Below are 26,846 nucleotides of genomic sequence, written 5' to 3'. Positions count from 1 at the left end.
TTCATTGATATAACACGCAGGTTTGTGAATGTTGGGGTCTGTGTCTGCTCTGAGTGATTCGAGCTGATTACTGAAGAGAACAAAGAGCCATAAATTACCAATTGTCACTTGTGGAAAGCAGAGCAATAAATGGATGCTGACTTGGACCAGAGCCAATTAGAAGGTGTTAAAGGCCAGGCAGATGTCCCATAGCCACTAATGCTGAAATGCAACATTTGAACTAGTAATTAATGAATATAAAAGCAGAGGTTTTCAAATACAAGCCAGCGATAACTCTTTTTGGGGACCTACTATCACAAGGAAGAACTCCCATGCCGTTGGCTGTGATGCACCATCAATAACACGCTGAGATTTAGGAAGTGAGATATCGGCTTTTATTGACTGGAAGAATAAACAGCACTACATCCTGGGGAAAATGAGGGAGAGCAGCAGCCCACAGTCGCCTTTATACAGGGGTCTGTGGGAGGAGCCACAGGAGCAGTCAGCAGGGTCTGTGGGAGGAGCCACAGGAGCAGTCAGACAGGTATATCTAGTTCACCACAGGCTGAGAGAAGAAATAATCAATCGTCTGGCCAACGGAAGATCCCCTATTTCAGTATTTTAAATTGGAAAGGTGGTCTGAGTGAATATTGGTAGAGAGAACAATAGGATTCACATTTTAAGTTTTTGTCCCAGGGTCAACATAGTTATATTGCTGTTTGTGCAAAAAACAAAGTCCGAGTTTCAATTAATTGAAAGTTGCGTAGTGAATTTCTTAACATTCCATTGATGAATGCTCAACACAAGCAAAGTTGACTCAACTAACTGCAGAGCAAAATCTTTGTCCTGAGTATGTTGCACAATGTGTCTTCCACATTCTCAAGACACTTAATCTATTTGACTTTGAACAGAATTGTTGCAAAGCAGAATCACTTGAATTACTTGGTCAGGAGATTTATGCAAAACAGTACTCAGAACCTCCCTTACTGCTGGCAGAATCAATTTTTCTCCAGTTGTATGGGGCTTTACAGATTTAGCAATGAGCAATGAAATGTTGTGTCAAGCACACTGTTTTGTTGTGAGGTGCTGGAAAAACATGCTTTGAACTGCTTTTTTTTTGTTTCTGAAAGTTTGCATGAAATGGCTGAAAATAAGCCAAGTTCTTGTTTGCTTTATCAGAGTGTATTCTCTTCAAATGTTCAAGAAGCCCGGACAGTTTCACTACCTCACTTGAAAAACTTGTTTGCATAACAGTCATATTGGCTGCTAGTGGTTGCTTGGTGCTGGTATAAATCTATATTTCAGATACTCCACACTATACTGTCTACACTTTTTCATTTGGTCTGATTCTGCCATTTTCATTATGGATCAACGACCACAGTCAATCATCTATTGTTTCAGTCCAACCTCAAGCAAAACATGCCCATCTGCCTGAAGTTACATAAAATGGGGCAGCGATATTTCAGTCGGGCCATGGGCTAGAGAAATGCAGCCACGACCATTCAAAAGGTCAGATTCTGAATTTTACCCCACTTCACAGGAATTGCATAACTGTGTGCTTAGAATATGGGAATTGTACTAGCTAACACTATACTACAGTGGTGAACAGCAATAACGCGTGGGCTGGGCCCAGAAATAACGTGATTTCTTTAGTCCAGATTTCTCATGATAATACCAAATACATAAGTGTCACATAGTCTTTCAACAACCATAACATGCTTTGAACAAAGCCTAAGAGAATGGTGAGTTAACAAGAAGTGAGGTGATTACGTGATCATTGTAATCAATTACGCACTAAAAATCAAATGCTTATAGTAACTAATTCATTTCTTGAATTAAACCAGTAATCTCTAGTTGCACCCATCCTCCACCACCCTCTTAGAAACTTTCATCACTCCCTGGGGGGGGTGGGGGAAGAGGGTGATTTCTATGACTATAAATATGTGTAAAATGACATGATAAGATTGTTTTTATATTTGGATGCTAATTTGGATAAGAATGTTTAAAGTGTAATTGGACAATCATTCATGGTAATTCTGTTTTTCTCCTAAGAAAAAGTTTTAGCTATGATATTTAAAGTCTCCTATGATTGTTTTATTATGCCGGATACCACATTTTAATTAGATTTATGCCATGCCCAATATTACAACTATTTGATGGTGAATAAATAACTCATGGCAATATTTGCTATCCTTTGTTATTTATTTGACAGAACCATGCTAAGTCTAGTTCTACATCCATGCAAGCTCATTTCTTACCACTGAACTGATCTTTGCCCTTGTGAATGCTGTGGGCATTCAGATGTAGGGGGCTTTATTTTTGGCATTTTTAAACAACTTTTTGTACTTTGACATCCTTTACTGTTTTTATTTATCCTTTGCCACCTATTCCACTTACTACACTTCCAGCTTCCTCATTCTGCTCTAATTCCCTGCTATCCGAATTCCCTCTGAGTTTCTCATCTTCCTTCCAAGCTGCTTTAAGTCCTCCCAATAGCTTCACCTGCTGACCTCTCATTGAGTTCTTCAGCCTATCTATTCAGAGAATTTTCAGAGTAAGTCTGTATTAATAGAACATCACAAGTGAATAAGCTGAGAAAATGCTGGAGATATAGAAGAAACAACATTTCAATTCTCCCCTGCTCAATGTTTTAATTGCTTTAAAATGAAATTAGAATTGAGTTTGGACGAATCAGACAAATAATTGATCATTCATCCAGCATTATTTTCGACAACTGAATACAAGAGATTACACATGCTGGAATCTGGAGCAAAAAAAAATTGAGGAATTTAGCAGGTCATGCAGCACCTATGGAGGGAATTGGACAATTAACATTTCAGGATAAGACTCTTCATTAGTCTGGTGATTCAAACTGAGAAAGAAAATTCTGCCCTTATTTGTTTTGAAATGCTTAGAATAGTAAATGTAAACTGCTTAAAGGTATGTGATGAAACATGACCGATAGCATTTGAAAGTAACATCATTTAGATACTGCTTTATGTCCATTCTAGCTCAATAATGTAAATTATAGGTGTCTAAATTTCAAGTATTGGGAAGAGAATTTAAATCTCAACGAGCAAAGTCATGAATACTATTACATCTTCCACAATTGTACCTTCAAGTGTAAAATTAAAACTATACTTCAGTTTTGGAATAATAAGGAACATTTACAATAATATCTGAATTTTATCTCAATGGACCCTTTTGGCATATAAATAAAAGCAGTAAAAAAATTTCACTATTAATCTTATTGGGTCCTTAGATTCAGTTGAAAATGTCCTGAAGGGATCTGCCTCATACTCCTAACAGTATGTACTCATCCCCTCAGTCTTCTTGACAATGACCTTAGTTAACATAGATTGGGGATTTTGAATCATAGATCAATCTAATCTGAAACCTGTCCCAGGAAGATGATGTCTTTTTCCTCAATAGGATCACTGGAACATCGTGTGATACTGCAGGTGAAGTATTTTCAGTTCTAATATGAAAGTGCACCTTTACAGTACAATTTCCAGTATCTGTCCTTACTCAGTTTCTCCAGTTGAACAGGACCTTACATGGTGCCCATCATCTTGTTAAAAAGTACGTTTTGGTCTTGTGAACTCATCCGCTCGTAGTTGGACAGCTCCAAAGTGAAAGTAGCGTTGCCCGAGGTTAAAGTACGAAGAACAGTTGAGTAACCCTGCACCAATCAATAAGAAATGATTTGTCATCAAGTGCAGCCATTTTAATCGTGTGCAAAATGAGTTATAGCACATAAGCACAATGTTTTAAAACCTAAAGTAACATTCATATATTTGAACCCATCCTTCCAAATCTGAAGTTTTCAAAATTAGGCAAGCTTACTACTGAAGTGTGAAATATATTTGAAGAACACAACATAAACAGCTGGAATGAAAATTCTTCTCTCCACATATGCTACACTGACCTGCAGTTTCTGTTCTTAATTGAATGACCTTCTTGTACAAATAAAGACAAACTCTATGTCTCAATATACCTTTTCATGGCTCCTGCACCTACCTGCACTGCACTTACTCTGTATCTATCATGTAACAATTGCTATTGCTTTTCCCTTTCTATTACCTCAATGTACTTATGTTCAGGATGATCTGTATGGATAGAATACTATGTTTGAAATTATCTGTACGGATGACACACAGAACAAAATTTTTCATTGTATCTGGGTACATGTGAGATCAATAAACTAATTACCAAGGCACAGGATGGAGTCTGGTTTACATATGCAGCCAGGCATGGTATACACCTCCAGAATGAGAGGGTGTCCTAAAACCCCAAATTAAACAACTGCCCTCCTGCAGGTGCATATCCTTCTGATGACATTGAAGCACAGGTTTTGGTGCTGCACTACTTCCTATGGACACAGAGCCATTTGTTGCCCCACTCTGGGTTTCCATTCACTTCACTTAGATTTCTCACATTTCACTTCTCTTGATTAAGGCTGATAAACAGGTGCCATTGATAAACTCTTCTTAGGCTTCTAGCTGGGTACAGGTATCAATTATAACTGATGTTTCAATGACAAACTCTGCCATCTTCATCAGCGATGATGCCTGGGTATCTCCAGTCCAGAGCTATTTATACCCCTATAGTCCGTACCTTCTGATTGGTTAGTCCTCATCCAATCAACATTTCCGTTCTCCCACCTTGTTTACACTTGAATTCCAGTTCTTACTTAGAGCGAGACCTTCAGCTTTGTTAAAAGTTCTTTTCCTCCAGTTTTATTTCAATGGCTTCCTTTATCAGGCGATCCCAAAAGCAATTGGCATGGCACAGTAGTTTTGTTCCATTGAAGTCAATCCTATGGCCATTGCGAATGCATTGTTCTGCTACCACTGATTTCTCTGGGTAACCCAAACAGATACGTCTCCTGTGCTCCTTGATGCGGGTTTCCACCATGCATCATCTGGACGATATATGCTGCTACGCATTCACAGGGAATCCTCTGACCCACATAAGTTGTGATTTGAGTTTCCTTACGGGTTTGTGGATGGTATTACTCCAGTATTTCATCAGGATCCTGGCAATCCTTCCAGAAACTGTGGAAAATAGGGAAGACAGGCGATAGCAATGGGTTCCTCCTCATTGTTAGGTTTCCTGGATTTTCCGTCGGGCCTTTTAAGGGCCTGATTGATTTCCTTCACCTTGGAGCCATTCTGTGGGAACATCATGTGTAATCTTATTTCCTCAGGGAGACTCTCCGGGTCCAAAATAGTTTTTGCACAGTTAATCAAAGTAGAAAGAACCGCTCTACGTTGGGAGAGATGACAGTCTGTGTGAGTAGTTTTCTGTCATGTCCAAGGCTACTATCCAGTTTCCGTTGTATTAGAACGGATGGAGTGTTCATAGGACCACCCTTGTCCCCAACTATTTCCAATTTCTACATAGAGGACTTTGGGGAAAGGCCCCTGAGTTCATTGTCCTTGTGCCCCAAATGTTTCTTCAGATTCGTCAATGGCACCTTCACAGTGTGGCCTCATGGACTCCAAGCACTCCAACAGATCCACAACCATCTGAACAATATAAAACCAAAACGTTCAATTTACGATGGAGATGGAGAAGAATGGTTGCCTTCCATTTCTGGACATTCTGATAGGACGGAAACTGGATGGTAATTTCAGACATAGCATCTATTGGAAACCCATAAAGAAGCTCAAATCACAGCTTCTGTAGGTCAAAATTGACCTGGGCCTCAGGATGGTTGGCGTTGACAGTATTCTCTGTGAATGCAGAGCAGCGAATATCGGCCAGGCGATGCACGGTGGAAACCTGCACCAAGGAACACATCAGTGGTAGCAGAACACTGCATTCGCAACGGCCATAGGATTGACTTTGACAGCACAAAACTACTGTACTGCACCAAGGCTTTTGGGATCGCCTGGTAAAGGAAGGCACTGAAATTAAAGTAGTTGAAAAGAATTATAACAAAGATAAAGGTCTTCTTCTAAATAAGAACTGGAATTTGATTGTAAGCAAGTTGGGAGAGCAGAAACCTGAATGGATGAGGACTAACCAATCAGGAGGGACGGACTACAAGGATATAAGTATCAAGAGACTAGACATGCCCAGGCATCATCCCTGACAAAGATGGTAGAGTTTGTCACTGAAACGTCGGTTAGAATTGATATCTGTACCTGGCTGGAAGCCTGAGAAAAGTTTATTCATCATATACACCAGGAAAACACTAGATCCTTTATCAGCTGCCATTTATTTTGAAATTTGATAATGGTATAATATTAAAATAGATCTGCTGGACAGATTTTTTCCCTTTTTCCTAAATGATACCAAGCCATTCATCTAAACAGAGACAGAAAGATTAAAGACATAGAATGCTTATATAATAGTTTGAACTTTAGCCTGAGAGAGAACAAAGAACAAACACAACTCACTTGCAAAACTGCTAACAAAACGATTGAAAAGCAAAGGACCACGATGAAAAGATACTGGTTGGGCAATTATATCACCCAGCATCAGGCAGCAGATGTGGAGATTAGTGATAAATGTACCGAAGGCAAATCGCCTGCCAACATGAGTGTAGCTACATTTCCCATATAAAAGCCATAACTCGATAATCTTGCATACCTCACCAAGGTACTCCCTTAGTCTTCTCCATTCAGAGGAAAAAATACCCAGTCTATCCAATTTCTCCTCAAAACTAAAACTCTCTAGTGCATGTATGCATGTGAATCAACCACTTGCATCTTGACCGAAGACCACAAAGTGTTGAGCCTATTGTTCAACACTACTAGATACTCAATTTTCAACTTTCAACACGACTTCAATATTCAGTTAGACTTCCTTCCAGCAGGAGGTCACTGCTCTGAGGGACTGGTAAGCTAACAGTGAAAAACGAGGGCAAACAATTAATTTCAAGAAAATCACACCAACAGAAATTTTAGTCCGTTCAAAGTTTTGGTTTAAAATTCCACAAATCCCTTCAAGCGCATTATCTACTGAGTGCATATTTAGCTAATTTGCTATTCCTTGGTGGTTATATCTTACCATCATTTCTGCAAGTGGCACAGATGCCAAGACAACCCGGTTGTCTAATCGGTTTTGAATTTCTTGAATGTTTCCTCTTCGCTGAGCCAGATCTGCCAGCACCACACTCAGGCGATTCTCATCCACTATAATTTCCAGATTCATCACAGGCTCAAGCACCTGGATTCCAGCCTGCTTTAATGCCTGGATGCAAATAAAATAGTGTTACATTGATTAATATTGAAATCAGGCAATGGAGTTGAAGAATATCCAGCCGAGCAGGCAGGGAAACAAAAGGGTTTCCCCTTAACCAATAAGGTAGAAACACTTTACTGACTAAATCAAATGTAAAATAAAGATACAGATGAGGATTAAAGAGTGGAAAAGAAAAGATGTATTGAAAAATAAAAGTCAAAAATTTAAATTTTAGTGCTTTATATCCTAAAAAACAATAAATAATCCGGTGCTCCCGGTGTGGCCTTTTATATATTGGTGAGACCCGACGCAGACTGGGAGACCGTTTCGCTGAAACCTACACTCGGTCTGCCAGAAGGGGCGGGATCTCCCGGTGGCCAAGCATTTTGGTTCCGCGTCCCATTCCCATTCTGACGTGTCTGTCCATGGCCTCCTCTATTGTCAAAATGAATCCAAACTCAGGTTGGAGGAACAACACCTTATATACCGGCTGGGTAGCCTCCAACCTGATGGCATGAACATTGACTTCTCTAACTTCCGTTAATGCCCCTCCTCCCCTTCTTGCCCCATTCCTGGCATGTTGGGTTGTTTGCCTGTTCTCCATCTCCCTCTGGTGCTCCCCCCCCTTTCTTTCTCCTGAGGCCTCCCGTCCCATGATCCTTTCCCTTCTCCAGCTCTGTATCACTTTCGCCAATCACCTTTCCAGCTCTTAGCTTCATCCCACCCCCTCCGGTCTTCTCCTATCATTTCGCATTTCCCCCTACCCCCACTACTTTCAAATCTCTTACTATCTTTCCTTTCAGTTAGTCCTGACGAAGGGTCTCGGCCCAAAACGTTGACAGCGCTTCTCCCTATAGATGCTGCCTGGCCTGCTGTGTTCCACCAGCATTTTGTGTGTGTTGTTGTTGTAACTTTATTTATAGATCACTTTTCATACAGATGATGTAGTTCAAAGTGTTTTACAATAGGATGAAAGTACAAATATGAAAATAAAATAGAAAATAAAACTAAACATGAAAATAAAAGGCAAAAAGATGTTAGTTAAAAGCAATGTTAAATAAATAGGTTTTGAGCTGGCATTTAAAAGTGTCAACTGATTCTGCATATCCTTATAGTTTTAAGTACTGAATTCCACAGTTTAGGAGGGTAGTTCAAAAAGCTGACCTGCCAATTACCTTTCCTTTGAATTTAAGATGCTGGCAGAAGAAAACATGAGAGCTTGGGAAGGATAATAAAATGAAAATGATTCTGTAATATACTCTGGTCCCAGCCCAGCAAGAGCTTTAGAAACAAATAGGAGAACTTCAAACTCATGTCAAACAGATACAGGTAGCCAACACAGAGTAGCTAATATGGAAGTGATGTGCTTCCTCATCCTGTTGAAGTTTGCCAATCGATTGCTTTGGAAAGCTAGTAAAAAATGCATTGTAAAGGCATGAATTAGTTTTTCAGTATCATTATGTGACAGTAACAAATGTACCTTTTGCAATATTTCTGTGTAGAAATGCTGCTCTGGTCACTTTCTTTATGGGAGATTTAAAATTCAAATCTGAGTCAAGTATAACACCCAGGCTAGTTACTTCTGATTTTACAAGGGGAGCCAAATTCTCAAGTTTACCAAGAAGTTTATCTCTTTTGGCTTTGGAACCAACCAAACACTTTTCAGTTTTATCTTCATTTAGTTTTAGGAAATTATTGCTCATCCACTTATTTATTGCGGCCATACCAGAAGTCAAAAAGTAAAAAGAAAAGTAAATTTAATAATAATAAAGTACATATATATCACCATAGACAACCGTAAGATTCATTTTCTTTGCAGGTATACACAGTAAATCCAAGAAACATAATAGAATAAAAGAAGGATCACATCCAACAGAATGGCCAAACAAGTGTGGAAAAGACAACAAACTGTGCAAATACAAAAGAAAAATAATAATGATCATAAATAAACAAACAATAACTATTGAGAACATGAGACAAAGAGTCCTTGACAGTGAGTCCATAGGTTGTGTGAACCTATGAATGATGGGACAAGTGAAGTTGAGTGAAGTTATCCCTGCTGGTTCAAGAACCTGTTAGTTGATGGGTAATAATTGTTCCTGAACTGAACCATACCAGTTTAGACTTCTGGTATGGCCACAATAAACAAGTGGATGAGCAATAATTTCTGTGAGGCTTCAAGCTCCTGTACCTTCTTCCTGATGGCAGCAGTGAGAAGAGAGCATGGGGGTGGTGGGGCTCCTTGATGATGGATGCTGCTTTCCTGCGACAGCATCCATGTAGATGTGTTCAATGGTAGAAAGTGCTTGACCCAGAAGATCAGAATCAGGTTTATTATCACCAGCATGTATGGTGAAATTTGTTAACTTAGCAGCAGCAGTACAATGCAACATGTGATAATACAGAAAGAAAAAAAAAACCAAGTAAATCAATTACAGTAAATATATATATTATCAAGCCCCCCCCCCCCATACCAGACAGTGATATAGCCTGCCCGAATGCTCGCCACTGTACATTTACGGAAGTTTGAGTGTTTCAGGTGACAAACCGAATCCTAATAAAATAAAGCTGCTATCTTGCTTTTGTTATAGCTGCATCGATATGTTGGGACCAGGTTAGATCCTCAGAGATCTCAGAGACCAGAGAACCATGATTGACTAAGCCATATCCACTATTTCTTTAATTGGTGCCTTCAATACCATACAGCCCTCACTGCGGGGGGGGGGGAGCTCCATTCAATGCAGGTTGGCATTTCTGTTGTCACCTGGATAATAGACTACCTGACTGGCAGACCACAGTTTGTGCAGCTTCAGAGCTGTGTATCAGACATGGCTATAAGCAACACTGGGGCCCCACAGGGGACTGTAATGATTCCTTTCCTATTTATCCTGTATACCTCAGACTTTAGATACAACACTGAGTCATGTCATCTGCAGAAATTCTCCGATGACTCAGCAACAGTTGGCTGTATAAAAGGAGGACGGGAGGTTCAATACAGAGCCCTGATGGAGGAAGCTGAATTATCTGCAGCTCAACATCAGTAAGACAAAGGAGATGGTGATGGACTTTAGGAAGCCTGCACTGTTCTGTTATTATTGAAGATGAGGATGTGAATGTGTTCAGGACCTACAAGTACCAGGGGTGCACCTGGATGACAGACTGGAGCAGAGCACTAACATAGAGGCTGTGTACGAGAAGGGCCAAAGTTGCCTCTAATTCCTGAGAAGACTGAGGCCCTTTGGAGTATGCAGGCCCCTTCTTCACATGTTCTACCAGTCTGTTGTTCCCTGTACAATCTTCTATGCAGTGGTATGCTGGGGCAATTACTTCAACACAGGTGATGCTAGCAGGCTCAATAAACTGATTAGAAAGGCTGGTTCTGTTATAGGAGTCAAACTGGAGTCACAATGGAGACTGTGGTAGAACAAAGGACCCTAAGGAAAATCCCAGCAATTCAGGACAACATTTCTCATCCTCTGCATGCCACCCTGGCTGAACAGAGGAACACTTTTAATAATGGACTAAACAACTGCGCTTCTCCAAAGAGCGGTATGAGGTCATTCTTACCCTCAGCCATTAGGCTCTATGAGTCAGCCTATAGCCAGGGAAGTGATGACACCCTCCTGTTAGACTGTTTGAGGTAACTTATTTGTTATTCTTTGTTACTTCTCTTCTAATATTTGTAAATCTGTGCACTTGTAATGCTAATGTGACACTGTAATTTCCTTTGAGATCTATCTATCTGTTGGTGTTTCCATACCAGGCCATGTTGCAACCAGTCTATATACTTGACAAAGTTTTAGATGTCATGCCAAATCTTTACAAACTTCTAAGGAAGTAGAGGTGCTGCCATGCTTTCTTCGTCATTTCGCTTATGTGCTGGGCCCAGGACAGATCCTCTGAAATGACAGCACCAAAGAATTTAGCGTTGCTGACCCTCTCCACCTCTGATCCCCCAATCTGTTCTGGCTTATGGTTTCCTCATCCTGTAGTCAATAATCAGCCCCTTAGTCTTGCTGACATTGAGCGAGAGGTTGTTGTGCCACCACTCAGCCTGATTTCCAATCTCCCTCCTGCATGTTGATTCTTCACCATGTTTGATTTGGACAACAACAGTGGTGTCATCAGCAAACTTAAATATGGCACTGGAGCTGTGCTTAGTCTCACATTCATATGTATAAAGCGAGTAGAGGAGGCAGTTAAGCCCACAGCCTTGTGGTGTAGCTGTGCTGATGGGGATTGTGGAGGAAATGTTGCCAATCCAAACTGATTGGGGTCTGCTAGTGAGAAAATTGAGGATGCAATTTCACAAGCATTGAGGCCAGGGTCTTGGAATAGTTTCAAAGGGATTATGGTATTGAATGCCAAGTTGTAGACAATAAAGAGCATCCCGATATATGCATCTTTGCTGTCCAGATGTTCCAAGGTTGAGTGAAGAGCCAATGAAATGGCATCTGCTGTTGTTCTGTCGTGCCAGTAGGCAAATTGGAGTGGATCCAAGTTGCTTCTCAGACAGGAGTTGATAGATTTCTACACCAACCTCTCCAAAGCACTTCATCACAGTGGGTATAAATGCTACTGGATAGCAGTCATTGAGGTGGGTTACCACGTTCTTCTTAGACGCTGGCATAATTGAAGCCTGCTTGAAGCAGGCGGGTACCTCAGACTGCTATAGTGAGAAGTTAAAGATATCAGTGAACACTCCAGGCAGTTGATCTGCACAAGTCTTTAGTACTCAACCAAGTATTGCATCTGAGCCAGATGCTTTCCGTGGTTTCACCCTGCTGAAGGATGCTTTCACGTCGGCCTGAAGAGACTGAAATCACAGGATCATAGGGGCTGTAAGAATTCATAACTGTTCCTTCACGTTTCGATGGTCAAAGCGAACATTTAGTTTATAGAAGTTAGAGAAGATAGGGAGTAATCATCATCAGGTTCATTTGAGATATACAATTGTGTGCCATCTGCATAACTGTGGAAATCAACTTTATGCTCTGTAATGCTGGCCCCTGCTGCAAATTCAGTTCTATTAATCATGCCTTTCAATACATTTTAATGGTAAAGCAGAAGTGAGCTAGTGAAGTAGCACAGCAACCACACACCATGGGTATATTCAATTTCACTCAAGTATTTCTTCCTCGCTGTAAGTTTCTGTACAGTTTACACATCAGTATTACTTAATTTTTATCCTGACCCATGAAATTATCTTTGGTAAATACTAGTTCTAATATAATTGTATTGTGAAATCACAAAATTGAGTTTTTATGTTTAACTATAATACAGACTTAATGACCACGTAAGAGTACTTAAAGCTACGATAATGGGAGGAAAACAGAATGGTGAGAAACCACTATACAATGTAACCTTATGCAAAACCCACAGAAATTGCATGTGACACAGTCAAAGCAAAAGTCATGCTGGAGCAGAAAAGAAGCTGATGGAGGAATACATTGGGTCAGACACCGTCACAGGCCGATTGACTTTTCGCATCCAGACACTGCATCTGTCCAAGTTGAGCAGGATCTCAAGTTGAAACCTCAACCATGCCTCTGCCTTCACCCATGCTATTTAAATTGTTGAGTTCCTCCAGCAGTTTGTGTTTTTTTTGCAGCAGATTACAACATTCTCTTGCATCTCCAAAGTTACATTGGTCTTAACTGTAAATGGTTTGTTGTGCAAAATTACAGAAGTCTTCCTGTAATTAAATAGAGCTCTAATAAAATTATATCCGTGGTAATATATGCAATTTTGCTTTCTATATCTAAAAAATATACAACAAATGATTTATTTCTGGGATGAAGAAATGCAGGAGCCTGATGAGGAGAGAGTGAATAGAACATATTTTTACTCTGTAGCTTAGAAAACTGACTAAAGGCCTCAGTGAAATACATAAGATTTGTTCGTGACGAGATGGATTGACTCTGTTTCTTATTTTTGCAACATCAGGAGGTTCTGAACATTCTAATATTTGATAAATGGAGAAATTTGAGCCCATTGTAATGGTTTTATGAGCAGATTAAAAAAAAATGTAGAATCAGTTTCAAGTAAAACACACAAAATGCTGGTGGAACGCAGCAGGCCAGGCAGCATCTATAGGAAGAAGTACAGTCGAAGAAGTACAGAAGTACGTCAAGATGAAGGGTCTCAGCCCAAAACGTCGACTGTACTTCTTCCTATGGATGCTGCCTGGCCTGCTGCGTTCCACCAGCATTTTCTATGTGTTGCTTGAATTTTCCAGCATCTGCAGATTTCCTCGTGAATGAGTTTCAAGTTCCCATTTTACTTTGGATTCTTTGTGAAAACTACAGACTTCTTGTAGCTTTTATTTGACAAAGAAAATGTAGATAATCCAGCAATTAACGACATGAAGAAATCATAATCTCAGTTCTGTAAAACTACATAGAAGAGGCAAGTTTATTCCCCAACAGAGGAAATAAGACTAGTTTGTCATACTCCTCACATCAGCTGATTTCACAACTTCTTTTATGTCTTGAACAATGCAATATTCTCCAAAGATCAGCAGACAACTTTCACTCTGGACTCAGGTCAATACTTGAAATTAACAAATGATGTGAACAATTCATCCAGATATTATTATTTCTAACACTGAAGCTTGGTTTGTATGCTTTACTTCCTCACTTAGATATCTACACTTCCCAATATTGCTGCAGTTTAGGGGGGATGCATGAAGCTGTGCCTCTGTACCTCCCTCTGCAACTGGATCCTCGACTTCCAAACTGAAAGATCACAATCTGTGAGGATTGGTGATAATATCACCTCCTTGCTGACAATCAACACTGGTGCACCGCAGAGATGTGTGCTTGGCCCACTGCTCTACTCTCTCTATACCCATGACTGTGTGGCTATTAGCTCAAATACCATCTATAAATTTGCTGACAATACATACCATTGTTGGTAGAATCTCAGATGGAGGCGAGAGGGCGTACAGGAGTGAGTTATGCCAATTAGTGGAGTGGTGTCGCAGCAACAACCTTGTACTCAATGTCAGTAAGACTAATGAGCTGTGGACTACAGGAAGGGTAAGACGAAGGAAAACATACCAATCCTCACAGAGGGATCAGAAGTGAAGAGAGGGAGAAGTTTCAAGTTCCTGGGTGTCAAGATCTCTGAGGACCTAACTTGGTCCCAACATACCAATGCAGCTATGAAGAAGACAAGACAGCAACTATACTTCATTAGGGAGTTTGAAGAGATTTGGCATGTCAACAAATACACTCAAAAACTTCTATAGATGTACTGTGGAGAGAATTCTGACAGGCTGCATCACTGTCTGGTATGGGGGGTGGGGGGGGGCTACTGCACAGGACCGAAAGAAGCTGCAGAGAATTGTAAATCTAGTCAGCTCCACCTTGGGTACTAGCCTGCAAAGTACCCAGGACATCTTCAAGGAGCGGTGTCTCAGAAAGGCAGCATCCATTATCAAGGACCTCCAGCACCCAGGGCATGCCCTTTTCTCACTGTTACCATTAGGCAGGAGATACAGAAGCCTGAAAGCACACACTCAGTGACTCAGGAACAGCTTCTTCTCCTCTGCCATCTGATTCCTAAATGGACATTGAACTCATGAACACTACTTCACTTTTTTAATATATATTATTTCTGTTTTTTTGCAAGATTTTTAATCTTTCCAATATACGCATACTGTAATTGGTTTATTTATTTTTTTCCCTCTTTCTTCTACATTATGTATTGCGTTGAGCTGCTGCTGCAAAGTTAACAAATTTCACAACACATGCCGGTGATAATAAACTTGATTCTGATGCACTCAAGATAGAATTGGGTTAGCCTTTAATTTAAAAACAATATCTAGTTTCCCACCACTTTTATACATCATATTACACAGGACCTTAACACCACATCTCTACATAAACACTACATGAACCAGGAGGAAGATGGGTGTCACTGCTTCTCCTCCAAGCAACACTCAGGTCAGGAATGTCAGGATATTCACCAATTCCTTTGAAATGTGCAACTAGAGCAATTAGGAACCTTGTTGCTAACGTTACATAATAATTTGCCAGCTCAATGCACTGCACACAACAGAGTAGACACTCCCACCACCTCCTTCCACCCACCGTGGTGTAGTCTGTACAGTCTACAGAGTGCATTGCAATACGTTGCAAGATTTTGAATAATACCTTTTCTCAACATCACCAATACTCAAAGATCAAGAGAAACAATGCTGTGGCATCACCATCATCTCCATATTCTCAACACATTACCAAAAGTATTCCTTTTGACCCTGTTGTTCATTATCATAAACTCTCCATTTTCTCCCTTCTGCCCTGAGCACTCTTCCAATTTATAAATGGATTCCTTACCAATGCAGAGAGCTGTAAGGTACCCGTCACTGCAAGACAATGACAAGAGGAAATACGGCCGATGTTTGCTGAGCAATACAATTTGCCATTCTATTGCAGGTTCACCTCAAATCATCAATTTCTCCAACTTAAGTCTTTCTTCACCTGTTTAACACTTCCCCTAGTGCCCCTCCTCTTTCCCTTTCTCCCGTGTCCACTCTCCTCTTCTATCAGATTCCTTGTTCTCCAGCCCTTTGCCTTTTCCACCTCTCAACTCCTAGCTTCTTACTTCATCCTTCCTCCCCCACCCACCTGGCTTCTTACTTCGTCCTTCTTCCCCCACCCACCTGGCTCCACCAATCACCTTCTAAGCTGCTTGTCCTCCTTCACCTCCTCCCATCTTCTTATTCTAGCATCCTACCCCTTCCTTTCCAGTCCTGATGTAGGATCTCAATCCAAAGTGTTCACTATTACTTTGTTTCCAAAGTTGCTGCCTGACCTGCTGAGTTACTCCAGCATTTTGTGTGCGTCACCACAAATTAATGTATTTTTAGTAAAACAATGGTATAAAATTAGCCTGTCTTCTACTGTCAGATCAATGTCTTTTTAAGAATCAATCTGTTCTTTATTCTGAGACTGCACATTTTAGCGTGAAAATCAAGGACACACTGAAAATCAAGCAAAGGTGATCACTTGGTCTACTACTGGATTCACCACTGAGACCAAGGCAGTTCAAAACCTGTCAGTTACACTTCAGATCTGGCCCCTCAGCCTTACTCCAGTCACAGCTAAAGAATCTTGCTCCATACCATTCATTTAAAGTTTGACTTTAAACTTCTTTAAAGTAAACTTAGCTAAATTGTTTATGTTTCTTTATTTGTGCGTAATTAGCAAGAGATGAATGGTTTCTAAAAGCTTTCATTATGGTTTTTTTCATCTGTTTAATATATTTGATTCTATTCCAAATGTTTTTATGAAGTCTCAAATTATCAGAGACAGACGAAAAGGGTTTTGAGTAACAGAAAGTCGCTCTGCTTGAAGCCTAGTAGCTAGTTGCAGGCTCTTCTGCTTTGCGGGCACTTTAAAAGTGTTGGGATAATTGGGTGCTAGATGACTGCAGGATATAAAAAAGGAATGTACCGAATGTAATTTGGGCCACTCATCTTTCAGTGTGTATGGTTTATTAATGAGACATATCGAAAATTGCATTTAAGAGCATTTAACAAAATTATCAACAAAATGAACAGTGTATAAAACTGATGACTTGGATCACTTTTAAGGAAAAAAAACTAATTTCACAGTTAATTGCTGACAATAAAATGCTCTTCTCCAGTATGATGTTGTTAGAGCTGCTCAATCAGCTAATGAAAATACAGAGCTGTCAGCATCTACAAAATTACCATGTTAACTTCCCAAGGCCTTACCTTCTGCACGCAACGTGAAACACAAGCAGAAATCATTGGCATGGATGTTCCAGGGTATATATTTAGAGACCGCAAGGTAACCACCACATCCTGAACTGGGAACCTTAAAAGAGGACCTACAGAAATAAGCGGTAAAATGATTTACATACCACATACTATACAGTTCACTTTTTATGCAATATACTGATTTATACATTTCAATGAAAAAGATTAATTTATCATGTGGCACCTTGAAGAAATGAGTTTTTGATTCCATTTTCTATAGCATGATGAGTTTCTGTAGAAAGCTGTTTCATTATATGATCTGAAATTTCAATAAGAGGTTTTGTCTTTGATTCTTCTCCCAGCCATGGGTGGGCAGAAAGCTCCACTGTTACCAGATTACGTTTATCCCCCACTGTTCTGTCAAGAGTATCTAAAGGAATACAATAAATTATACAGTTCATTAATTGTTTATTATAAATATAACAACACTGACTCTGCAAAATCCTCCAATTCACTGGAAAGATAAACAAACTGATGTCAGCATCCTCTCTCAAGCCAACATTGAGTCCTTAGTTATACTCGTCAGCTAGGATGAACAGAATATGACATTCATATGCCCCAAACCAGACAAACTAATACAAGATCTGACATGGGAAGAGATTAACCAGCAAATAGGCAAAACGATTCAAGGATTTGCTGAAAGCTTCCTCAAGGGAATACAAACACTGACTCCAGGAAACATCTGTCCCTTGACTACTCAAAGTGGAAACAGCGTATTTGGGACGATACTAAAAAATTTGAGTCTGAGAACCAAGAGCATTAATGCTGCAAAGAGCACACCACCTCATGAATTACCTACCCACCAATTCCTTCAGCCACCACCTGCCACATCTATGAAAGAGACTACAGTATCCATACTGATTTTATTACTATTTCAGAATGCACAAGAGAAAGTCTAACTGGCAGAATTGAAATTAAATATCAAGACAAGCTCTTTTAGTAATATTAGTTGAGAGAGGATGTTGGTCAGGAAACCCAGGGATCTTCAAATAATATTGTAAACTACTTAACCCCTACTTGTGCAGGAAGATGGGGCCTCTGTATCTAAAAGATAACAGAACTGAATTGCCAGCCTGGTTTATGTATTCAACTTGTAATACTGTACAGATATTCTTCTACCTTATTTAAATTAAATTGAAAATGAGAGTGATTTAATTATTTTACAACATTGCGATTTTCTAGAGGTTTTCGTGTTTGGAGAATCCTAATATGACTTAGCTGGGTTTCAATTATTGTTGGTGATAAAGGTGGATCCTGCTTTTGTGCTGCATCTCTGCCTCTGATGGAGAGATTAACTGTAGACCATTCAATTAAAATCTTGTGGGAAACTGAAAGTACACCTCTTCCAGCAACATTGTTAAATGTCAGAACAAATAATTGTCCTCTGCAATCAATATTACTAGTACCCATCAGTGTTTTACTGTTAACCACAAGTGACTGTAGCACATTCAGTCATTTTGATGTGTCACATATCTCACTTCACTTTTGGTGTAAAATATCATAAGCAAATGTGGCTGTGTAAAAAAATTAACAGATTTTCTGTGTCTGTTGCAGCAATTTTAAGATCCTATAAGATATGTAACATAGAATACTTTAGTAATAGTAAATTACTGAATGTTATAGTGAATTAAGACCTTACCACTTGAAATGGAAGACTGTATTATAGTTTCTCTATAGGCCACCTGGAGAGGTCCAAGGTATGTCTCAATTCCATACTCTCGCTTGATTCGATCATGGATTATTTCAATGTGCAGTTCTCCCATTCCACATAAAATAGTCTATCAGAGTAGCAGAAAATAGTTCCACATTTCAGGAAGATAAACAGAATTAAGGTCTAAATCAACCATAACCTAGATGGAAATCAAATAGTTTCAAAGCCAATAATTACCCCGAATGATCTCCACCTACACTTGTTCTCTTGCGATGAATAAATTAATCTGTACTGAGTAGCAGAAGGAATGTTCACCACTATATGGAATATTCACCAGTTTTAGCAACAAGCTTCATTTTAAGTGATATGGTGCACTAATCCATCCAAAGAAGATTAAGAGTAGTACAATGTAAAGACAAAGTGCAAATATATATATGAATGGTAGGGAAAAAGGGACAGATGAATTGACTTTCTAACTTGTTACACTATGCATTAATTCTAGGATTCTCAAAACACATGTGTAATGGCTTCTTTGTAATGTTTCACTGCTAAGGCTAATGTAATGGCTTCTCTGTAATGTTCCCTGCTAAGGTAACTGTTTCTCTGTAGCAGCAATGTTTGGGTTATGGCTGGAGATAACGGGACTGTAGTATGCATATTAGCCAATTGGAGATTGTTGCTTTGTCTTGTATATCTGGAAGGATGTTTTTTCATGGTCTTTTGTCAAGGAGAGATGAAGAGGGAAGACACATGTGGAGAGAGCTGGTAGACAACCGGACGGAGTGGACTGGGATCTGAGGGTCCGAAGGTCAGTGACGCTCAGAGCAGACCTATGGTGGAAGAATGACTACGGAGTGAGCTCTAACGTGAACTTTTGACTTGAATTGGGCCCTTTTTTATTTTCATTACTAACCCTATATTCAGATTAAGATTTATAAAGTTCAATCATTTAATTGCATATGGTATACTGCCTGATATTTTGCGTTGTGGGTTTGTAACTGGGGGTACATTACACAGCATCCACACAAATGTGATTTCCCAGTTTGGTGGGGCCAAAGGCTGATTCCCCTAGATGAACACGAGCTGGGTGAGCCTGAAGGTTACACATGGTTCTTAAAAAAGGGAGAGAAAAGTTCAGACATACAGATGTCCCCCGTTTTTCAAACATTCGCTTTACGACACCTCGCTGTTATGAAGGACCTACATTAGTTGCTTGTTTTCGCTAACAGGTGTTTTATTGTCACGAAAAAAGGCAGCGCGTGCCCCCCCGAACAACATTCTAGCCAGCATTGCTTAAACACATGCTTTATGTCTATTTATTTTGTGTATCCGTTAACAAGCTGAGTTCTAAGGTATCGGAAAAGCCTAAAAGAGTGCGTAAGGGTGTTACACTTAGCGTAAAACTAGACATAATTAAGCGTTTCGATCGTGTTGAACAAAGTAAGGACATAGTGAGTTTGGTTAAGGAGGCTGGGTTTGTGGAAGTTGACGAAGATGATGTTGAAGAGGTTTTGGCATCCCATGACCAAGAACTAACAGATGAAGAGCTGATGAAGAGGAAAGAATAACAATGTGCCATGTGCAGAAGTTCGCTGATGACACGGCCATAGTGGGGTGTGTCAGGAATGGACAGGAGGAGGAGTATAGGAAACTGATACAGGACTTTGTGATATGGTGCAACTCAAACTACCTGCGTCTCAATGTCACCAAGACCAAGGAGATGGTGGTGGACTTTAGGAGATCTAGGCCTCATATGGAGCCAGTGATCATTAATGGAGAATGTGTGGAGCAGGTTAAGACCTACAAGTATCTGGGAGTACAGTTGGACGAGAAGCTAGACTGGACTGCCAACACAGATGCCTTGTGCAGGAAGGCACAGAGTCGACTGTACTTCCTTAGAAGGTTGGCGTCATTCAATGTCTGCAGTGAGATGCTGAAGATGTTCTATAGGTCAGTTGTTGAGAGCGCCCTCTTCTTTGTGGTGGCGTGTTGGGGAGGAAGCATTAAGAAGAAGGACGCCTCACGTCTTAATAAGCTGATAAGGAAGGCGGGCTCTGTCGTGGGCAAAGTACTGGAGAGTTTAACATCGGTAGCTGAGCGAAGGGCGCTGAGTAGGCTACGGTCAATTATGGAAAACCCTGAACATCCTCTACATAGCACCATCCAGAGACAGAGAAGCAGTTTCAGCGACAGGTTACTGTCGATGCAATGCTCCTCAGACAGGATGAAGAGGTCAATACTCCCCAATGCCATTAGGCTTTACAATTCAACTGCCAGGACCTAAGAACTTTTTTTTTTTTTTTTTAAGCTATTATTAATGCTTTTTGAGTTAGTGATTTAGATGCATATCATATTATTACTGAGTTAAGTATTGTATGTAATGAGTTTTTGCTACAACAAGTGTATGGGACATTGGAAAAAATGTTGAATTTCCCCATGGGGATGAATAAAGTATCTATCTATCAATTGAAACCAAACGCAGTAGTGAATGGCCCGAAAGTGAAGTCGTCCAGGAACTGAACGTGAAGTAATTGCGTGAGATTTGCCCTGCAATTGACAATACTGCAATGATTGCAGAAAAGTATGACTTTAATTTTGAAAGAGTACGTAGGTTTAGGGCATATTTGCAGGATGGTTTGAGTGCTTACAAAGAACTGTATGATAGAAAAATGCGGGGGGCTAAGCAGTCAAGCATACTGTCGTTTTTCAAGTCTTCCACTTCAGCCACAGCAGATGACGAACCTCGACCTTCGACATCGAGGCAGGCAGGCAGACATAGAAGGTGACCTGCCTGCCCCAATGGAAACAGACGACAAGATGACACCCCAGTCTCCCACCATCACACCCTCAGCCTAACACACCATCATCGGTGTGCTGTCTTCCCGATTCTGGTAAGTCAAACTACACTGTACATACATTATTTCTACTTTATTAAGGCTGTGTATTTTTATGTGTTATTTGGTATGATTTGGCAGCTTCATAGCTTAAAGGTTACTGGAAAGAGTGCTTCTGCCGAGAGCGCTTGCGTGAGATTTTCACTGCGGTGGACAGTGCTGCAATGATTGCAGAAAAGTATTCTTACTTTATATAGGCTGTGTATTGATCAGATCATTCCTACTTTTACAATATATTACTATTATTTTAGGTTTTATGTGTTATTTGGCATGATTTGGTAGGTTATTTTTTGGGTCTGCGAACGCTCACAAATTTTTCCTATATAAATAAATGGTAATTGCTTCTTCACTTTACGACATTCCGGCTTATGAACTATTTCATAGGAACACTCTACCTTCAAATAGTGGGGGAAACCTGTACATATAGGGACATTTTTTGCACTGTCAAGAAGTGGTAGGGCTGCAGAGTGGGCTTTCAATTACTCAACATTTCCATGTTTATTTCACAAGATTTCACTCATGCATTCATTCTTCACAGATTCCAATGTAACTTTTAGTAGCCATTAGCAAAATGAAATTAGCTTCTTAGCTACAGAAATTACATGATTACAGTATTGTGAGATATACATATCACTTGGACAATAAACTTCCAATTGATGAGCAGTGAGTGACTTTACCTGACCAGAATCTGGATCAATCTTCACCTTTAAACTGGGATCTTCCCGCTGAAGGCAGGCAAGAGCATGGTCCAGATCTGTTGGAGAAATATGCCATCAAATATCAATTTGAAAATATAAAAAGAAAACAGCAAGCACTACAAATACAATCTCACTGTTTGACAAGAAATTAAGAGTTGCATGTTAAAACAACTTTGCACAACACCTGGCTGTTTTGCCATAGATGGTGGCTCAATCGTACAGAAGAAGACAGGTTCTGGAATTTCAACTGTAGCCAGTACTTGTTTCTCCTGCTCAACGTGCCTCTTCGCAGAGCCCACCCCTGCTCGATGGGCTGCAGTTGCTGCCAGCGACTTTGACGAAACTATAGTGTCACCTGTGGCTGTCTGCAAAAACACAATGCACAAAAATTCTGCTTGTAATGGACAAAAGAGACTCTGTGCACACCCTCAAAACAAACTGCTGCTTATATTTCCCACCACTAAGTGCCTCCAAAATTACACTCTTAGACTAGGGAAAAGGCTAGATTGCACTTAATCTCCACTGAATAAATTAAATGAGGCCAATTTTACATAGTAAATGTTTACACAGCTAAATCTGTGGGAGAACCCTCTCCATTTAAATCTTCTCTCCACTACGTGGGGTGGCATGGTAGTTTATCAGTTACAGTGGCAGCTATAGGATCGGGATTCCCGCTGCTGTAAGGAGCTTATACGTTCTCCCTGTAATCACGTGGATTTTCTCCAGGTTTCCTCCCACATTCCAAATATGTACGGTTTGGGTTAATGAGCTGTGCACGTGCTATGCTGACGTCAGAAGAGTGGCGATACTTGTGGGCTTCCCAGCGCAATCCTCGCTGATTTGATTAGACGCAAACAAAAAATTTCACTGTATGTTTTGAAGTTCATGTTGCAAATAAAAAGCAAATCTTTGTTAGTTTATAAGTCAGCTTAATGTAAAGGAACCCTTAGGAGGCAGTGATCATAATATGATTGAATTCAAACTGCAATTTGAGAGAAAGAAGCACAAGTCACATGTATCAGTATTGCAATGGAATAAAGGGAGTTACAGAGGCACGAGAGGGGAGCTTGCGCAGATGGATTGGAGGGGGATACTGGTGGGGATGACAGCTGAACAGAGGTGGCTGAAGATACTGGGAATAATTCACAAGGTGCAGGATAGATATGTCCCACAGAAGAAGTTGTTCTCAAAAGGCAGGGCTAGGCAGCCATGGCTGACAAGGGAAGTTAAGGACTGCATAAAGGCCAAGGAAAGGGCATATAAGGTAGCAAAAATGAGTGGGAAGTTAGATGATTGGGGAGCTTTTAAAATCCAACAAAAGGCAACCAAAAAATCTATAAGAAGGGAAAGGATGAAATATGAGGGTAAACTAACTGATAATATAAAACAGCATACTGTACTAATTTTTTTTCAGTTATATAAAGAATAAAAGGGAGGTGAGAGTTGATAATGGATCACTGGAAAATGATGCCGGTGAGGTAGTAATGGGGCACAAAAAAATGGCACTTGAACTTAACAAGTACTTTGATTCAGTGCTAACTGTGGAAGACACTACCTGTATGCCAGAGGTCCGTGAGTGTCAGGAGGCAGGAGTGAGTGCCATTGCTATTACAAAGGAAAAAGGGCTAGGCAAATGAAAAGGTCTTAAGATAGATAAGTCACCTGGACCAGGTAGACTACATCCCAGAGTCCTGAAAGAGATTGCAGAAGAGATAACAAATGCATTGGTCATGATTTTTCAAGAATCAATCGATTCTGGCTTGGTTCAGGAGAGATGGGAAATTGCAAATGTCACTCCACTCGTAAGAAGGGAGGAAGACAAAAGAGAGGAAATTCTCATCAAATCCTCAGTGGTTAGAGAAGTGTTGGAACCCATTATTGAGGTTATATGAGGTTTCAGGGTACTTGGAGACTAATGATAAAATAAGTCAAAGTTAGCATGGGAATTCTTGGCTGACAAATTGGTTACAAGTTCTTTGAGAACAAAGGAGAGGCAGTGGATGTCATTTACTTAGATTTTCAGAAGGCTGCTTAACAAGATAAAATCCTATGGTGTTACAGGAAATACACTGCCATGGATAGAGGAATGACTGACAGGCAGGAGTCAGTGAGTGGGAATAAAGGGGGTCTTTTCTGATTGGCTGCCAGTGATTAGTGGTGTTCCTCAGGGGTCAGTATTAGTACATTGTCAATGATTTAGATAGCAGAATTGATGGCTTTGTGGCAAAGTGTACCAATGATATGAAGACAGGTGGAGGGGCCGACCCTTTTTCTTTATTTCATGGTCTTCTGTCCTCTCCTATCAGATTCTCCCTTCTCCAGCCCTGTATCTCTTCCACCAATCAACTTCCCAGCTCTTTACTTCACCCCTTTCCCCCTCCTGGTTTCATCTATAACTTTGTATTTCTTCCTCCCCTCCCCCCACTTTCTAACTCTAACTACTCATCTTTTTTCTCTTTTCCAATCCTGATGAAGGGTTTTGGCGTGAAATGCCAACTATACTCTTTCCATAGCCTGGCTGCTGAGTTCCTCCAGCATTTAGTGTGTTGCTACTAAATCTATACACAATTGTCTCAATCACTGCTGGTTTTGAAATTCAGGAATTGGAAGTGGACAAAAGTAAGAAATACATTAACAATGCAGGGTTTGACGTGAAATACTGATCATTCCCATGTCTCCACAAGGGTTGTGGGAGCAGATAAAATTTTACACAGCAATTTTTTTTAACCCCCTTCAATAAATCTCTCACCTTTTAATGCACAGCCCTCAAATCTTGTTAGCGAACAAAATCAAACTGTTTCAAAAGATAGTAACTCACTGTGTATTCAGTAGCACATTTTCCCTCCCCCCAAAGATTAATAAACACTTTTTGTCAGAGAAATACAGATAGGATGACATTTCCCTTACCCCAGAAGCACAGAAATAGGCCTATGGTGGTAAGGATACATTTAAATGCAGGTAATGTTAAACATTATGAAATAGAAATGGAAAATGCTAGAAATGGCTGGTAGAAAAATAAAATAATTCAGAACGGGGAAAAGTTAGTGGCAAAAGAAAGTCTAAAGATGCAGAGAAAAAGTTAAGGGAAAGTAGGTTCATTGTCATTTGTAATGTAATGACCCATTTCCCATCCCATCCTGATTTGTTGCTCAGATATTATCTTCATTTCTCTGTCTCTGATCATTTCCAGCATTGCCTCCTTTTATTTCAAATTTCTGTAGTGTTTTTTATTCATATTGGAGGAAGTTTAAATTTTAAGGAAATAGACTACTCCACCTGTTTGAGTCCCACAGTCAGCGCAATGTTTCCGGCCTGCAGTGCAGGGATCTCAATTTGCTGATCAGCAAAAGGTAGCAAAAGACGGCTCATACGTTCTCTAAATAGCACAAACAGAACTCCAATTACAATGAAAAATGCTAGCTTTCAAAAAGGTATCTGTGAATATTTAGAGTCAGGAATGCACAACTAGGGGCAAGAATGGGGGAATTCCCAAAGTGATAGTGTTCATAACTTTCATTTATATGGTGCCTCTAGGGGGTCTGGTACCCATTTCATTGGAGCTTTCTATGAGGTGGTTTCAGTAAGCATCTTAAAAGGAGAAATGAGCGACGGAGAGTTTTTTTTGCAATGGTTCTAAGTTCAGGGCCTTAGCAGTTGAAGACCTTGCCTCAATGATAGGGTGATTAAATCTAAAAACGTAAGATTCCAGACCGATGGGGGCGGGGGGGGGGGGGGGGGGGGTGGGAAGGTGGGGTTGATGCAGGTATCCTGAAGCATTGGAGGATTGGGGACCCAGATGGGGAAGAGGTAGACAATAGAAAGATTAAAAACTGGATGAGTTTGGAATTTTAAAACTCATTATTTTGGTCAACCAGGAACTGGTATGCATCAGCAAGCTCAGGGGTAATGAGCGCTCAGAGTAAAGATGTGTTTATACGTTCTGAAACTGAATTTGACACCAAGATTGAAAATAGTCTGGTTCAGTTTCTGACATCTTTGTTTTTAGGTTTAGAATGGCCATTTATCTGCACAGTGGAGCAGAAGACCTGTATTTTATAGCCACTAAATAAATACGCACGTGCAGTTTTTATTGATGTTATGAACAGCTGACTGAGGTTTCAAAGTCCCAGAGTAGACACGGAGAAATACCAATGGTCCACGTTGTTTATCATGAACAACTTTAAAGGCAAGAGCACAAAGGTCACTCCCATAACAATGCCTGAAAATAAAATGTGTCAACATAAGAAAATCCTTAAAAATAATAACAATTTTGTTTTTATTACATATTCTAGAAATTCATAAAGTAAATCAAAATGACTCATTAAAGCAAAAATATAGAACTTTCAACAGCACATATAACATCTGTGGAAGGAAACAGTAAACATTTCAGCTCAATGGCTTATCATAACTATCAGGCAAGTCTTTATTACGTTAAGTGCAGACTAGTTCACCTAATCTCTTTACACAAACATAGAGTGTTATGTTGTAACATGTTGCATTCAATGAGTGCTGATAATCAGCTTTTTGCCTTAAACATTGTAGAATAACATTAAAATGTCAGATCCTGCCTGTAGGTCATGGGTTCATAGGCAAAGCTTACAATATTTCAGGGATGCAAACAGAACAACAATTTCCAATTA

General features: G+C 40.0%; 1 protein-coding gene across 3 annotated transcripts in view; it reads right to left on the bottom strand.

Moving 5' to 3' along the window:
• Window positions 1-351: 351 nt before the first annotated feature.
• The window catches only part of gfm2 (GTP dependent ribosome recycling factor mitochondrial 2), a 52,282-nt gene continuing 25,787 nt past the window's right edge, over window positions 352-26,846 (bottom strand). For all 3 annotated transcript variants that reach the window (XM_073048295.1, XM_073048293.1, XM_073048294.1), the window contains exons 13-21: window positions 26,285-26,425; window positions 25,483-25,582; window positions 22,391-22,571; window positions 22,186-22,262; window positions 18,603-18,741; window positions 17,148-17,333; window positions 16,919-17,034; window positions 7,000-7,182; window positions 352-3,661 (exon numbers count right to left, since the gene is read on the bottom strand). In XM_073048295.1, coding sequence (XP_072904396.1) covers window positions 3,533-3,661; window positions 7,000-7,182; window positions 16,919-17,034; window positions 17,148-17,333; window positions 18,603-18,741; window positions 22,186-22,262; window positions 22,391-22,571; window positions 25,483-25,582; window positions 26,285-26,425 — 1,252 coding nt within the window. In that variant the 3' untranslated portion in view covers window positions 352-3,532. The remainder of the gene's footprint in view (window positions 3,662-6,999; window positions 7,183-16,918; window positions 17,035-17,147; window positions 17,334-18,602; window positions 18,742-22,185; window positions 22,263-22,390; window positions 22,572-25,482; window positions 25,583-26,284; window positions 26,426-26,846) is intronic.

This window comes from Hemitrygon akajei, chromosome 6, assembly GCF_048418815.1.
Source record: "Hemitrygon akajei chromosome 6, sHemAka1.3, whole genome shotgun sequence".
Lineage (NCBI taxonomy): Eukaryota > Metazoa > Chordata > Chondrichthyes > Myliobatiformes > Dasyatidae > Hemitrygon > Hemitrygon akajei.
The sequence above is the reverse complement of the archived record's forward strand: the minus strand, read 5'-3'. Positions and strand labels throughout refer to the sequence as shown.